The 12,355-nt window shown below is 37.5% G+C and overlaps 1 protein-coding gene across 4 annotated transcripts in view; it reads left to right on the top strand.

Moving 5' to 3' along the window:
- The window catches only part of FMO5 (flavin containing dimethylaniline monoxygenase 5), a 105,812-nt gene that overhangs the window by 85,030 nt on the left and 8,427 nt on the right, over window positions 1-12,355 (top strand). For all 4 annotated transcript variants that reach the window (XM_037061628.1, XM_037061629.1, XM_037061630.1 and 1 more), the window contains 3 exons: window positions 4,261-4,423; window positions 5,200-5,342; window positions 11,197-11,396. In XM_037061628.1, the coding sequence (XP_036917523.1) occupies window positions 4,261-4,423; window positions 5,200-5,342; window positions 11,197-11,396 (506 nt within the window). The remainder of the gene's footprint in view (window positions 1-4,260; window positions 4,424-5,199; window positions 5,343-11,196; window positions 11,397-12,355) is intronic.

Genomic DNA, 12,355 nt, shown 5'->3' with positions numbered 1-12,355 from the left:
TGGGTATCTGTGTTTAGAGTTGTTTGTCAAGTAAATGAATTAACATGGCTTCATTTATCAGTGCTTTCATATAAATATTGGTTTGATACCACATGTATCTATCCTATTTAGACAGATTATACACTCTTTGTCTTCTGTGTGTCTGAAAAATATTCAGAGAAAAGTTCCTTTATATATTTTGGCTGCAGCTCTAGGAAGCACAGGCCAGAATGTTTTCATTGTATACTATTACATTGTAATAAAATAAACAAGGGGGAATGTTTTCCCAATTAGAGAGGGGATACTGACAGGCATAGGAACATTAAAACTCTCTGGTTCCACAACTCGTCCACTAGTGCTTAGCCCTCTTATACTTTATGAAGTATTTTCCAATGCATTATTTTATGTGATCACAACAACCCAGTGAAGTAGATATTGGGAAGTTATTGAGAAAGCAAAGAAGTTAACACTGGTGAAAAGGGAAGAACAGTGAGTGAATTGGGCAACAAAAACTAGAATTCTGTTCTATTTTTTATTACTAATTAACTTAGACAAGTAAGTTCCTCAGTTTCACATGTCTTAATTTTCTTTTCTGTAAAGGAAGATGATTGTACTAGATCATTCGATGGTTTCTTCCTGCTGCAACACCTTCCGTGACTTTTCTATATTTTAGCCATGCCCATGAAACAGCAGATATTTCTGACAGCTGGCAAAAAGCCTCAATCTTCTGCCATTTTTTCCTTTGTGATGAAAACTCTTAGGACCTACGCTCTCAGCAACTTTCAAACATACCATACAGCAGTTTTAACTGTAGTTACATATAGTGCATTATATCTACAGTACCAATTTATCTTATAACTGGAATTTTTTACCTTTTGACCACCTTAATTCAATTTTCCTACCCCCATCTCTTGTATTAGGTTGGTCAAAATGTTCATTTAGTTTTGAAGTAAAAACAAAATATACATCCTTTTTCATTTTCACCAATAACTTTATTAAACAGTGTATTCACCATTTTGTTTCACTACCTTCTGTCATCTTTCAGGCAACTTCATAATTCCATCTTCCCAAACATTTATGTTTCTGAGCAAAGAACTGTTCCAGGTGCCTTTTGCAGCCTTCTAGGGAATTGACTTTTTTTCTATTAGAATTTTGTAAAGACCAAAATAAATGGAAATCCAAAGGTGAAATGTCTGGTGAATATGGTGAGTGAATCATAACTTCTTGGCCAAGCTGTAACAATTTTTGTCTGTTAATCAAAGAAACATGCAGTTTTGTGTTACCATGATAGAAGATTATGTGTTTTTTGTTGACTTATTCCAGTCAAGTGTTGCTTTCAGTGGGTCTAACTGGGAGCAGTGCTTGTTGGAATTAATCATTTGGTTTTCCAGAAGGAGCTCATAATAAAGGGCTCCCTTCCAGTCATACCATTTACACATCACTTTCTCTGGATGAAGACTGGTCTTTGGTGTGATTGGTGGTAGTTCATTTCACTTGCCCCACATTCTCTTTCATTCTAATTATTGTAACCTATCCACTTTTCATCACCCATTGCAATTTGTTTTAAAAGCAGAATTTTTGCATTATGTTTAAGAAGAGAATTACATGCAGAAATATGGTCAAGAAGGCTTTTTTTTTCACTTATGTGAAACCCAAATATCAAAGTGATTAACATAACCACGCTTAAGCAAATGATTTTAACATTTGATTTGGGTATTTTGAGTATGTTGGCTATTTCCTGTGTAGTATAACACTGATTGTTCTCAATGCACAACTTCATTATTCTCAGTCAATGTTTTGACTTGATCTCTGTCAGCTTCAACTGGTCTACCTGACCATGGAGCATTGTCCAGCAAGAAATCCCCAGCACTAAACTTCACAAACCACTTTTGACACATTCCATCAGTCATAGCACCTTCTCCATACACTGCACAAATCTTTTATGTATCTTGTGTGTTTACCTTTCTTGAAATAATAAAGCACAATCTGCTGAAAATGTTTATTTTCTTCCACCTTCAGTATTAAAATAGCTATACAAAAATTCACCAATTTTAATTTTTTTACAAATGCACGCTGATATGATAGCTGTCACAATACAATCTAACAGAATTGTTTTGAATGAAGTTAAAGACAACTAAGTGCACTAGACCCATGTTACAGAACAAAATAAATGAATGCACTTTTTGGCCAACTGCTCTCTCCCTCCCTCCCTCCCTCCCTCCCTTCCTTCTTCCCTTTCTTTCTCACCCGAGGACATTTTTTCACTGCTTCAAGAGAGAGAGAAAGGGGGGAAAAGAGAAAAAAAAGAAACATCAGTGTGAGAGAGAAATGTTGATTGGTTGTCTTCTGTATTTGCCTTAACCAGACATTGAACATAAAACCTAGGAATATGTCGTGTCTGGGAATCGAACCTGCAACCTTCCAGTGTATGGGACAATGCTCCAACCAACTAAGCAAAACCAGTCAGGGCCTCCTTTCTATTTTCTGATCATTCTGCTAAATCATGCCTTTTTCTGTTTAACTACAATAAAAATGGTAATATCCAGTGACAACTTCCAAAATCAGTCATTTACAGCTCAGTAGTACTTTTCTTCACTTGTTTAAACACTTACTGAACAAGTTTGTTACCATTCTAAGCAGTGAAGGTACAAAGACAAAAATGAAACAAAACAAAATAAGCCCAGTGATTTTATAATCAAAGAGATAGGAAAATGAAGAAAATTTTGTTATAAATACAATTAATAAAAATAAAGAGTGTTGATCTTAAAAAGTCAGATATTTCTCCAGCAAAATACGTTTAATCAGGTACAACAAAGAATTGCAATCCAAAACATACAACCACAGTGGCCTACATGCAAGCCCACTAAAACAAAGAAAAGGGAACTCTTTCAGAGAGAGGAAGAAGTTGAGAGGGCTGTTACAGAGTTATCCATGTTGTGTCTCATAATTGACATAGGGCATGACAGCTCCCCTTCCTGCCCTGTCCTACTTCATTTTAAATGAAATTTTTGTTGACTTTTTAAAAGACAAACATTACAGGGTGAGAAATGGAGTTCTATATATTGCAGCTAAGAGGAGGGATGCTTAAGCCATCTGGGCATTAGACATCATGCACTACAAAAGTTTTCTTAGAGGAAATAGTATCTAAAGGAAATGTTGAAGGGTGAGCAGGAATCAGCCAAATGAAGAAGAAATAAAAGGATGATCCAGACAGAAGCACCAGCACCAGCCTGTGTAAAAGGAAGAACTATAAATAGTGCAGGATGGCTACAGTATAAAAGTGTAGTATCTCTATTAGTCCACCAAGACATTATGGTCATAGACCCTAGAAGCACACAGGAGTACATTCTTAATGTTTTCTTAGGCTGGATAGAGTAACCTGTATAATTTTATTTTTAAAAACTAAAAATTATACCACTGACTATCCCTTCTCAGCGTATTCTTTGATTGTTACTTGTAAAATGGGCTTTTATGGGAGCCAAAGAGAGGTTCATTTCCATAAAATTTTATTATGGAAATAAACCACTGAAATGTTTTTCTACTCTACTAGGAAAGGGAGCCCTATAGCTCAGTCACATGTTTGAGGGTAAACAGAAAAGTACTTGGGGTAAGAAGACATCAGAGGGTCTCAGGTTGTTTAGGGGTCAGGGGAGGAACAGGCATTTAGTACACAGGGTATCTTAGAAGCACAGGAGAAACCTAAGCTTTATTCAAGGGTGGCATTGCCTTAGGATAGTGATTTTCAATCGTTTTCATTCCATGGTACATATAAACTAGTGACTAAAACTCTGGGGCACATCAAAAGATACATTTTTGTTAGTTAAAAAATAGGTATAATTTTGACTCATTCACACTAGACAGCTGTTGTGTTGGCTGTTGTCATTTTTTAATTTGACAACCTTAAGGGAAAAGAGGTCAATGCCTCTGACTAAATAGTTAGGTATGTTTCAAAAATTCTTGCGGCGTACCAGTTGAAAATTGTTGCCTTAAGGCATGGCCCAAAGAACTAGTAATTTGCACTTTTCAAAAAGCACAGAAGAGTGCATCATTAGCCTTCCAACTCTATTTTATTTAGTCTGTTTCATGAAAATTTTCTCACTCTGTCCACATCTCACAAAAATGTTGTTATTTGTGGAGTATGGAAATCAGATATTCTTGCATGAGCACTCTTATGTGATGTCATTTCTTCGTGTCACATTGTGGCAGGAGATTCAGGTCAGGGAAGATGTCCACTTTAAAGCTGTGGTTACCATCCCCTGTAGCTATTGCTTTTCTTTTCAGACTACTGTGTGCAGTGTGAAAAAGCAACCTGATTTCTCCACTTCAGGCCAATGGGAAGTGGTCACAGAATCTGAAGGGAAAAAGAAGGTGAATGTCTTTGATGGAGTCATGGTTTGCACTGGTCATCATACGAATGCTTACTTACCACTGGAAAGCTTCCCTGGTGAGTAGCCTACTGGGAAGGAAGATGCTTGAACCATGCCTATGACCTGTTCCCTAAAGAAAGGGGGAATTTTGGTCTTAGTGATTCCTACCTTGGGATGAAATAAGGCTTATCCTAATTCTGCATGTTCTCCTAAAAGATGTGGGAGTAACTTGTATTATTGGCATTTGGGAGGTAGAGAGAATGGTAATTTTGGAAACTAGGAGAAAGTTAGAAGCCTCCATTTTTAATTTCACAATGACTTTCGTTTTTCTAAGGATCAAAAGAAAGAACATGGAGTTATGTGCATTAGATTGAATGAGGATTTTCAGCAATCAAAGCAGCACATAGAAATATTGAGTTTATTAGGAAGAAATTAACACTTAAGGGAATAATTCATTACAGTCTTTGGCCTGGATTTTCATTTTGAAAAAAACAAAAGCACTCTGTATATTCTAGAGTTTATAAAAATACACTTCCACTTGAAGTGGGAGTAGGTATTTAAAGAGAATGAAAAGACAAAAATGGATGGAAATTTTCTGAAGCCATTTGTATTTCTGAGCCTACAAGTCCAGAACACAAACAGATCCTGAGTGAAGCAGACTATTTATTATAAGGAAATCACAAGGTTCTACTCTGAGGCTATAGGAAATAGACAAAAATACTCAAAAAGGAAAGTAAATAAAGGGAGCCTTTATGGAGAGTATATGTTTAAACTCTACACACCGCAAAAAAATGATTTATCAAATAATATCAGCTAAACTATTAGCTACTAATTATTTTCCCTTCGCTTGCAGGAATTGAGACATTCAAAGGACAGTACTTCCATAGTCGAGACTATAAAAATCCAGAGAGTTTCACTGGAAAGAGAGTCATTATAATTGGCATTGGAAATTCTGGAGGGGATCTGGCTGTGGAGATTAGCCACGTAGCCAAACAGGTTTGAATCAGTAAATTATTTACTTTGCTTCACCAAGAAAGCTACAGTTGGACTCAACAGAGAGTATGAATATCTGCACATAGCTCATCAGTGCCAATGTCAAATGGCTTGCATCATTGCCTCACTTGGCAACACTGACTGATAATGTGATGGAGCCAAGGTTGCCAGTTAGATTCCCATCATTTGATTGACCTCACACTACGGAATAATGTCATGGCCACAGACTATGCTCATAATCCCAGTTAGCTGATCTCTTTGGGTTTTGAAGAAGACCAAATAATTGATGGGAGAGCTTGTCAGAATGTAGCACTCATAAGTATGGATCTTTTGTTGGCCAGCAGAAGTGCTATGCTCTTACTTGAAGGAATGCACACAGGGTTACTGAAAACTTTTCTCTCATAGGATAGTAGGGGAATGTTCCTCTTCACTCCCTAACTGGAAAAAAAGAAGCAGTCTAATTTTTCCAAAGACAATATGCTTATCAATATGAAAGTGTCCACACTGTAGCACATGTAAGCAGCTCACACCAGCCTTTGCATACAGTTAGGTAACAGAGAATGAAATTTTCACTAAAGCAACTTCTGTGTCTTGGAGGGGTTTTTTGTTTGTTTTGTGTCACAGATTTTGAACTGGAAAGAAAGTTTCTTCATTATAAATTCTTAGAAAAAGACATGTCATTTTTACATTTTGTTATTCATGTCTTTATTGAATCATAACTATCAACAATAGTTAGATGTCTGGTTGTTCTTCACTTGACTTTAATTATGCTGTGCTTCTCCACAAATATGTTTTAAGTTATTTTTTAAAAATAGAAGTTACCCCTGGCTAGTGTAGCTCAGTGGATTGAGCACGGGCTTGGGAACCAGACGATCGCAGTTCGATTCCCAGTCAGGGCACATGCCTGGGTTGCAGGCCAGTTCCCAGCAGGGGACACACCAGAAGCAACCATACATTGATATTTCTCTCCTCTCCTTCCCTTCCCCTCTAAAGATAAATAAATAAAATCTTTAAAAAAATAGTAGTTAAATGCCACAACTTTATTAAATGTATTCAGAAACTCCATCCAATAATACTTCTTCTCAGTCATATCCCAATTTATCACCACAAAAGTGATACCAGATGCTCCATGTTTAATACAACAAGTATTTTTCAGGAAATAACTATACAAATGAGAAAGGGTAAAAAATGTGTGTGGGTATTATGATTAAAAGAATGTGCAGGGGCTTCCAGCCAAGATGGAGATGTAGGTAGACACACTGTGCCTCCTTGAACAACCAACAGAAGAACAACAACAATTTAAAAACAAAAAGCAACCAGAACTGAGAGAAAATTGAACTGTATGGAAGTTCAACAGCCAAAGAGTTAAAGGAGATACATTCATCCAGACTGGTAGGAGGGGTGGAGAAGACTTGCTGCAAGGCAGCAAATTGTGGCCAAAGCTGTAGCTGGCTGACAAGGCAGCAGCTGTTGGACCTGGCTAGGTGGCAGCCAGTGGAGTGGGCGGTCCCACATTAGCATGTGAATAAACTGGGAAGAACAACTAGGGAGCAAGACAGATCACACAGCCCAGGGCTCTAGCTTGGGGAAATAAAGCCTCAAACCACTGATTGAAAACACCTGTGGGGGTTGAGGCGCCAGTGGGAGAAACTCCCAGCCTCACAGGAGAGCTTGTTGGAGGGACCCACAGAGTATTAGGATGTACACAAGACGACCCACTCAGAATCAGCACCAGAAGGCCCACTTTGCTTGTGGGTAGTCGGTGAAGAGACATTGTTCCCTCTCAGACTCCTCCCCCACATACAGCATCACAATGCAGCTATGTGGGTTGCCCCACCCTGGTGAACACCTAAGGGTCCGCTTTTTACTAAGTAACAGGTGCACTGAGATTTTTAAAAAGTGGCTCAAATGGAAGAAGAGATCAAAGCTCCAGAAAAAATACAACTAAGTGACAAAGAGATAGCCAACCTATCAGATGCACAGTTCAAAACACTGGTAATCAGGTTGCTCAAAGAATTGGTTGAATTTGATTGCAAAGTAAATGAAAATATGAAGGCTACACTAAGTGAAATAAAGGAAAATGTACAGTGAACCAATAGTGATGAGAAGGAAAATGGCTCAAATCAACGGTGTGGACCAGGAGGAAGAAAGAAACATCCAATCAGAAAAAAAATGAAGAAACAAGAATTCAAAAAAAATGAGAGGCTTAGAACCTCCGGGATATCTTTAAGTGTTCCAACATTCTAAATCATAGGGGTACCAGAAGGAGAAGAGGAAGAGCAACACAGTTTGAACAAATAACGAAATAGATTTCCTGGAAGTCCAGGAAGCTAAGAGAGTCCCAAAGAAGTTGGACCCAAGGAGGAACACACCAAGGCACAGCATAATTACATTACCCAAGATTAAAATTAAGGAGAGAAGCTTAAAAGCAGCAAGAGAAAAGGAGACAGTTACCTAGAAAGGAGTGCCCATCAGACTGTCAGCTGATTTCTCAGAAGAGACCTTGCAGGCAAAAAGGGGCTAGAAAGAAGTATTCCAAGTCATGAAAGGCAAGGACCTACATTCAAGATTGCTCTATCCAGCAAAGCTTTCATTTAGAATGGAAGGGCAGATAAAGTGCTTCCCAGATAAGGTCAAGTTGAAGTTCATCATCACCAAGCCCTTATTATATGAAATGTTAAAGAGATTTATCTTTAAAAAAGATAAAAATTTTGAACAGTAAAATGGTAGCAAACTCACAGTTATTAACAACCACACCTAAAAGAAAAACAAAAGCAAACTAAGCAAGCAACCAGAACAGGACCAGAACCACAGAAATGAAGATCACATGGAGGGTTATCAACAGGGCAGTGGGAGGGAGAGGCAGGGAAAGTACAGAGAATAAGTAGCATAAATGGTAGATAGAAAATAGACAGGGGGATGTTAAGAATAGTATGGGAAACTTAGAAGCCAAAGAACTTATATGTAGTTTAAGTCATGACCCATGGACATGAACTAAAGGGGGGGGGTGCAGGGCAGAGGGGAATAAAGGGGGGGAGATGGGATAACTGTAGTAGCATAATCAATAAAATATATTTTAAAAAAAGAAAGTGCAAGATTTGTGGTGGGGGCCCAAGGTATGAACCTTTTTTAATATTATTGACTCATCAAATGTCCACTTGTAAGGTAGCTGGGCTTACATACACTGAAAAATTTTATACTGCCAAGGAACAAAGCATCCACAGTGTATACAGATGAGATAGCTGTGACTGAGAGAGCCTGGGAAAAGACATAGCAAAGATAGTACTGTCACACCAGTAAAATAAGCTGAAGAAATTCAGTTGCTGGATTCTGACTTTTTGCTTTACATATTAAATTGTATATATGAGAGGTGGTTTGTAAATCAAAGATTTTAAATGAACTTATAAATTTTAGTGTATCTAGGACATTTTGGTATAAGAATTCTTGTGCCATAATACTTTTGTAAGAGAAAATATCCCTTTCTTGTAAAACAATTTTCCTTAACATTTGTTTCTTACAAATCCAAACTTATGAATATGTTTCTTTAAAACAAGGTATAGATGGAAAACTGAAGAGTGATGGAAAACACTCTTAATGGAAAACACTCCATTAAGCATTTAGAGTGTTTACTATGTAGTATTTTTGTACACTATTTCTCACAACAGTCTTGTATTTATATGTATTATTGTCACTGTTTTACACATAGGAAACTTTTAATTGAGGTTCTGAGCACATTTAAGATTACTCATATATAACAAAAGCTATACTGCACACAAAGCCATTAATTTCTAAGACCATGCTTGTTCTTTCAACGGTGATGTGTAAAAGTGCCTAATTGTGATAGCATCAAAGTAAAATCACTATCATTGATGATATATGTGTGGAGTACATGGTTATCCCCAACTGTAGAAAGGTTACCTTTTTACTTAAAGCAGAGACTTTACTTAGAGCGGAGACTAAAGTCCATAAATCAATGCACTTATATTCCTTAGTACTTAAAACTGTCCCTAGAAAGTTTTGTAATGTAGTGATACTTTTGCTAGGGCTGTTCAGGAAGGCATAATGACATTAGACAGAAATGCAGTTTAAGATTTTATTTATTTATCTTTAGAGGGGAAGGGAAGGAGAGAGGGAGAGAATATCAATGTGTGGTTGCCTCTCGTGCATCCCCTGCTGGGTACTGGCCTGCAACCCAGGCATGCACCCCGGCTGGGAATTGAACCACAATTCCTTGGTTTGCAGGCCCCCACTCAATCCAGTGAGCCACACCAGCCAGGGCTGAATATAACAATTTAATTGTAAGCTTACTGCCTGAGAAAAATTGTGCAGGCACTGAAAAGCCAGACTACTGAGTCAAACTTTTACCAGCTCTGAACATAGACTTTAGCCAGCAAAGGTCATAAAATGACTCATTAGTTTCCTATTATTCTACTGGCAATCTTCAGTTTTTCAATTAAATAATCAATGAAATATTTCTTAAGTACAGACGTGGCATTAGAAATTCAACTTTGCCACTTACTAGGTGTATGATCTGAGGCAAGTTATGCATCTTCTCCATGCCTCTCATCCATAAAATGTGGATAATGATACCTCCTCAAGAGGCTGTTGTGTAGATTAAATAAAATGCAGATAAAGGACCTAGCATAGTGATTTACAGGTGATAAATCTCAATAAATGGAAGTGATATGATGATATGTGTTGGCAAGACTGAAAGACTTCTATGCTGTACCTTCCACCCTGAAGAAAACATTTGGAGGGACAGAAAATAAGAGTATTTAACTTCACACATATATTTTCACTGATGGTGTGACCTTAAGTGCTATCATAATTAAACACTTTTACACAGTTGAAAGAAAAGAGTTTAATAATATCAATATAAATGATAAATGACAAATTTTTTGCAATAATGCAAACAATGTCAAAGGCAAAAGAGACTGAGGGTTTTTTTAAAAATATATTTTATTGATTATGCTATTACAGTTGTCCCATTTTTACCCCTTTATTCCCCTCCACCTTGCACACCCCCTCCCACCTGCATTTCTCCTCCTTTAGTTCATGTTCGTGGGTCGTACATATATGTTCTTTGGCTTCTACATTTTCTATACTATTCTTAACTTCTCCTGGTCTATTTTCTACCTACCATTTATACTACTTATTCTCTGTACCTTTTCCCCCTGTCTCCCCCTCCCACTCACCCGCTGATAAGATTGAGGGTTTTGAATTGAATGATCTACAGTTCCTTTCAGCTTTGTTGTTCCATGATTTTAAATGAGTTGGACAGGCAGTAAGTGCTAGAGAGTTCAAAGGATGGAGAGAGAACTGTCAGCCAGAACAATCTGCAGTGTCTTCGTGGAGGAGGCAGACTTGATCTGGATCTTGAGGATAGTGGGCTTTTCAGGGAGGCATAATGACATTAAACAAATGCAGTGGTGGTTTAGAGCAAGATAGATTCTTGGTCAGTGAATACACCAATTTAATTGTAAGCTTAGTGTCTTAGAAGAATTGTGCAGGCACTAAAAAGCCAGAGTACTGAGTTAAATGTACTTTAAAGAAAATGGGGCCCTGGCTGGTGTAGCTCAGTGGATTGAGCGCGGGCCTGCGAACCACACGATCGCGGTTCGATTCCCAGTCAGGGCACATGCCTGGGTTGCAGGCCAGTTCCCGGTTCCTGGTTCCCAGCTCCCAGCAGGGGACGAATGAGAGGCAACCATACATTGATATTTCTCTCTCTCTCTCTCTCCCCTCTTCCATTCCCCTCCAAGATAAATAAATAAAATCTTTTTAAAAAAATGGGGTACTTTTAAAGGATTATGAACCAGAGGATGGTCAAAGCAAACAAGTTTTTCCCATGCCCCAGGTTTTCCTCAGCACCAGGAGAGGGGCTTGGATCCTGAATCGTGTAGCAGACCATGGATATCCTTTTGATATCTTGCACCATTCTCGACTTAAACGTTTTTTGATGAAGAGTTGTGGTCAATCACTTACAAACACATATTTGGAAAAAAGGATGAACCAAAGATTTAACCATGAAATGTATGGCCTAAAGCCTAAACACAGGTATGTTCTCAGGATGGGATTGGAACAGTAATAACCAAACCACAAAAATAAGGACTGTTCAAATAGGCTAATAGTAGAGCTACCTCTACACATTAAGAAAATCCATAAAATCTGAGATCATATTTCTACCTTGCCCCACAGATGCCCAGCTTTTGGTCTGTATTGGTCTGTAATCTTAGATCTATGATCTTCCTTGACATTAACCATCTGATCATTTCCTTAGGTACTAGTTTTTTGTTTTTTGTTTTTTGTTTTTATACTTGATGTCTAACAACAACAAAATGTAAGTAGAGGACAGTGCATCATTCACTCATTCATTCATTCATTCATTCATCCAACAAACATTGAGAACCTCTTACAAGCTAAGCATTATGTTGGGCATGAGCAGAAAGAGATTAAAAACCTAATAGCAATATGAATACAAATAATAACATGTTACCTTTCTGAGGACTTAATAGGTTGGCACTTTCCATTTTACAGATACAAAAATTGGCACTAAGAAACTAATTAGCACAATATTAAAATGGAAGTAAATGGCAGATTCAAGAAATGGATTTTGCCTTAAACACTCTAATAGGAAGACGTGATAGAATGAAATAAATACGTGCATGCATGCTGTGAGAGCATGAAGGGTGGGAGTCCTCGCAGCCATGGATGGAGGCTGTGAAAGCATTTCTAGGGGCAGATTTTAAATGATTTTTTCCCCACCAACTTTTTATTTTTTAAATATTCAGATACAAAATGGTAAATACAATGAATACCCATATACTCTTCACTTAGATTCACCTACTATTAATAGTTCACTATATTGGCTTTCTTCCTCTCTTTGAAGATAGATTCGTACATGTACATCATATATACTGCATACATGTACACATACATGTTTTTCTGAACCATTAAATAATAAGTTGCAATTACTAAAACACTATACCCTAAATTATTCAGCATATATTGCCTGA

Source organism: Sturnira hondurensis, unplaced genomic scaffold (assembly GCF_014824575.4).
Source record: "Sturnira hondurensis isolate 20B ecotype Veracruz unplaced genomic scaffold, ASM1482457v3 Scaffold0013475, whole genome shotgun sequence".
NCBI lineage: Eukaryota > Metazoa > Chordata > Mammalia > Chiroptera > Phyllostomidae > Sturnira > Sturnira hondurensis.
The sequence above is the reverse complement of the archived record's forward strand: the minus strand, read 5'-3'. Positions and strand labels throughout refer to the sequence as shown.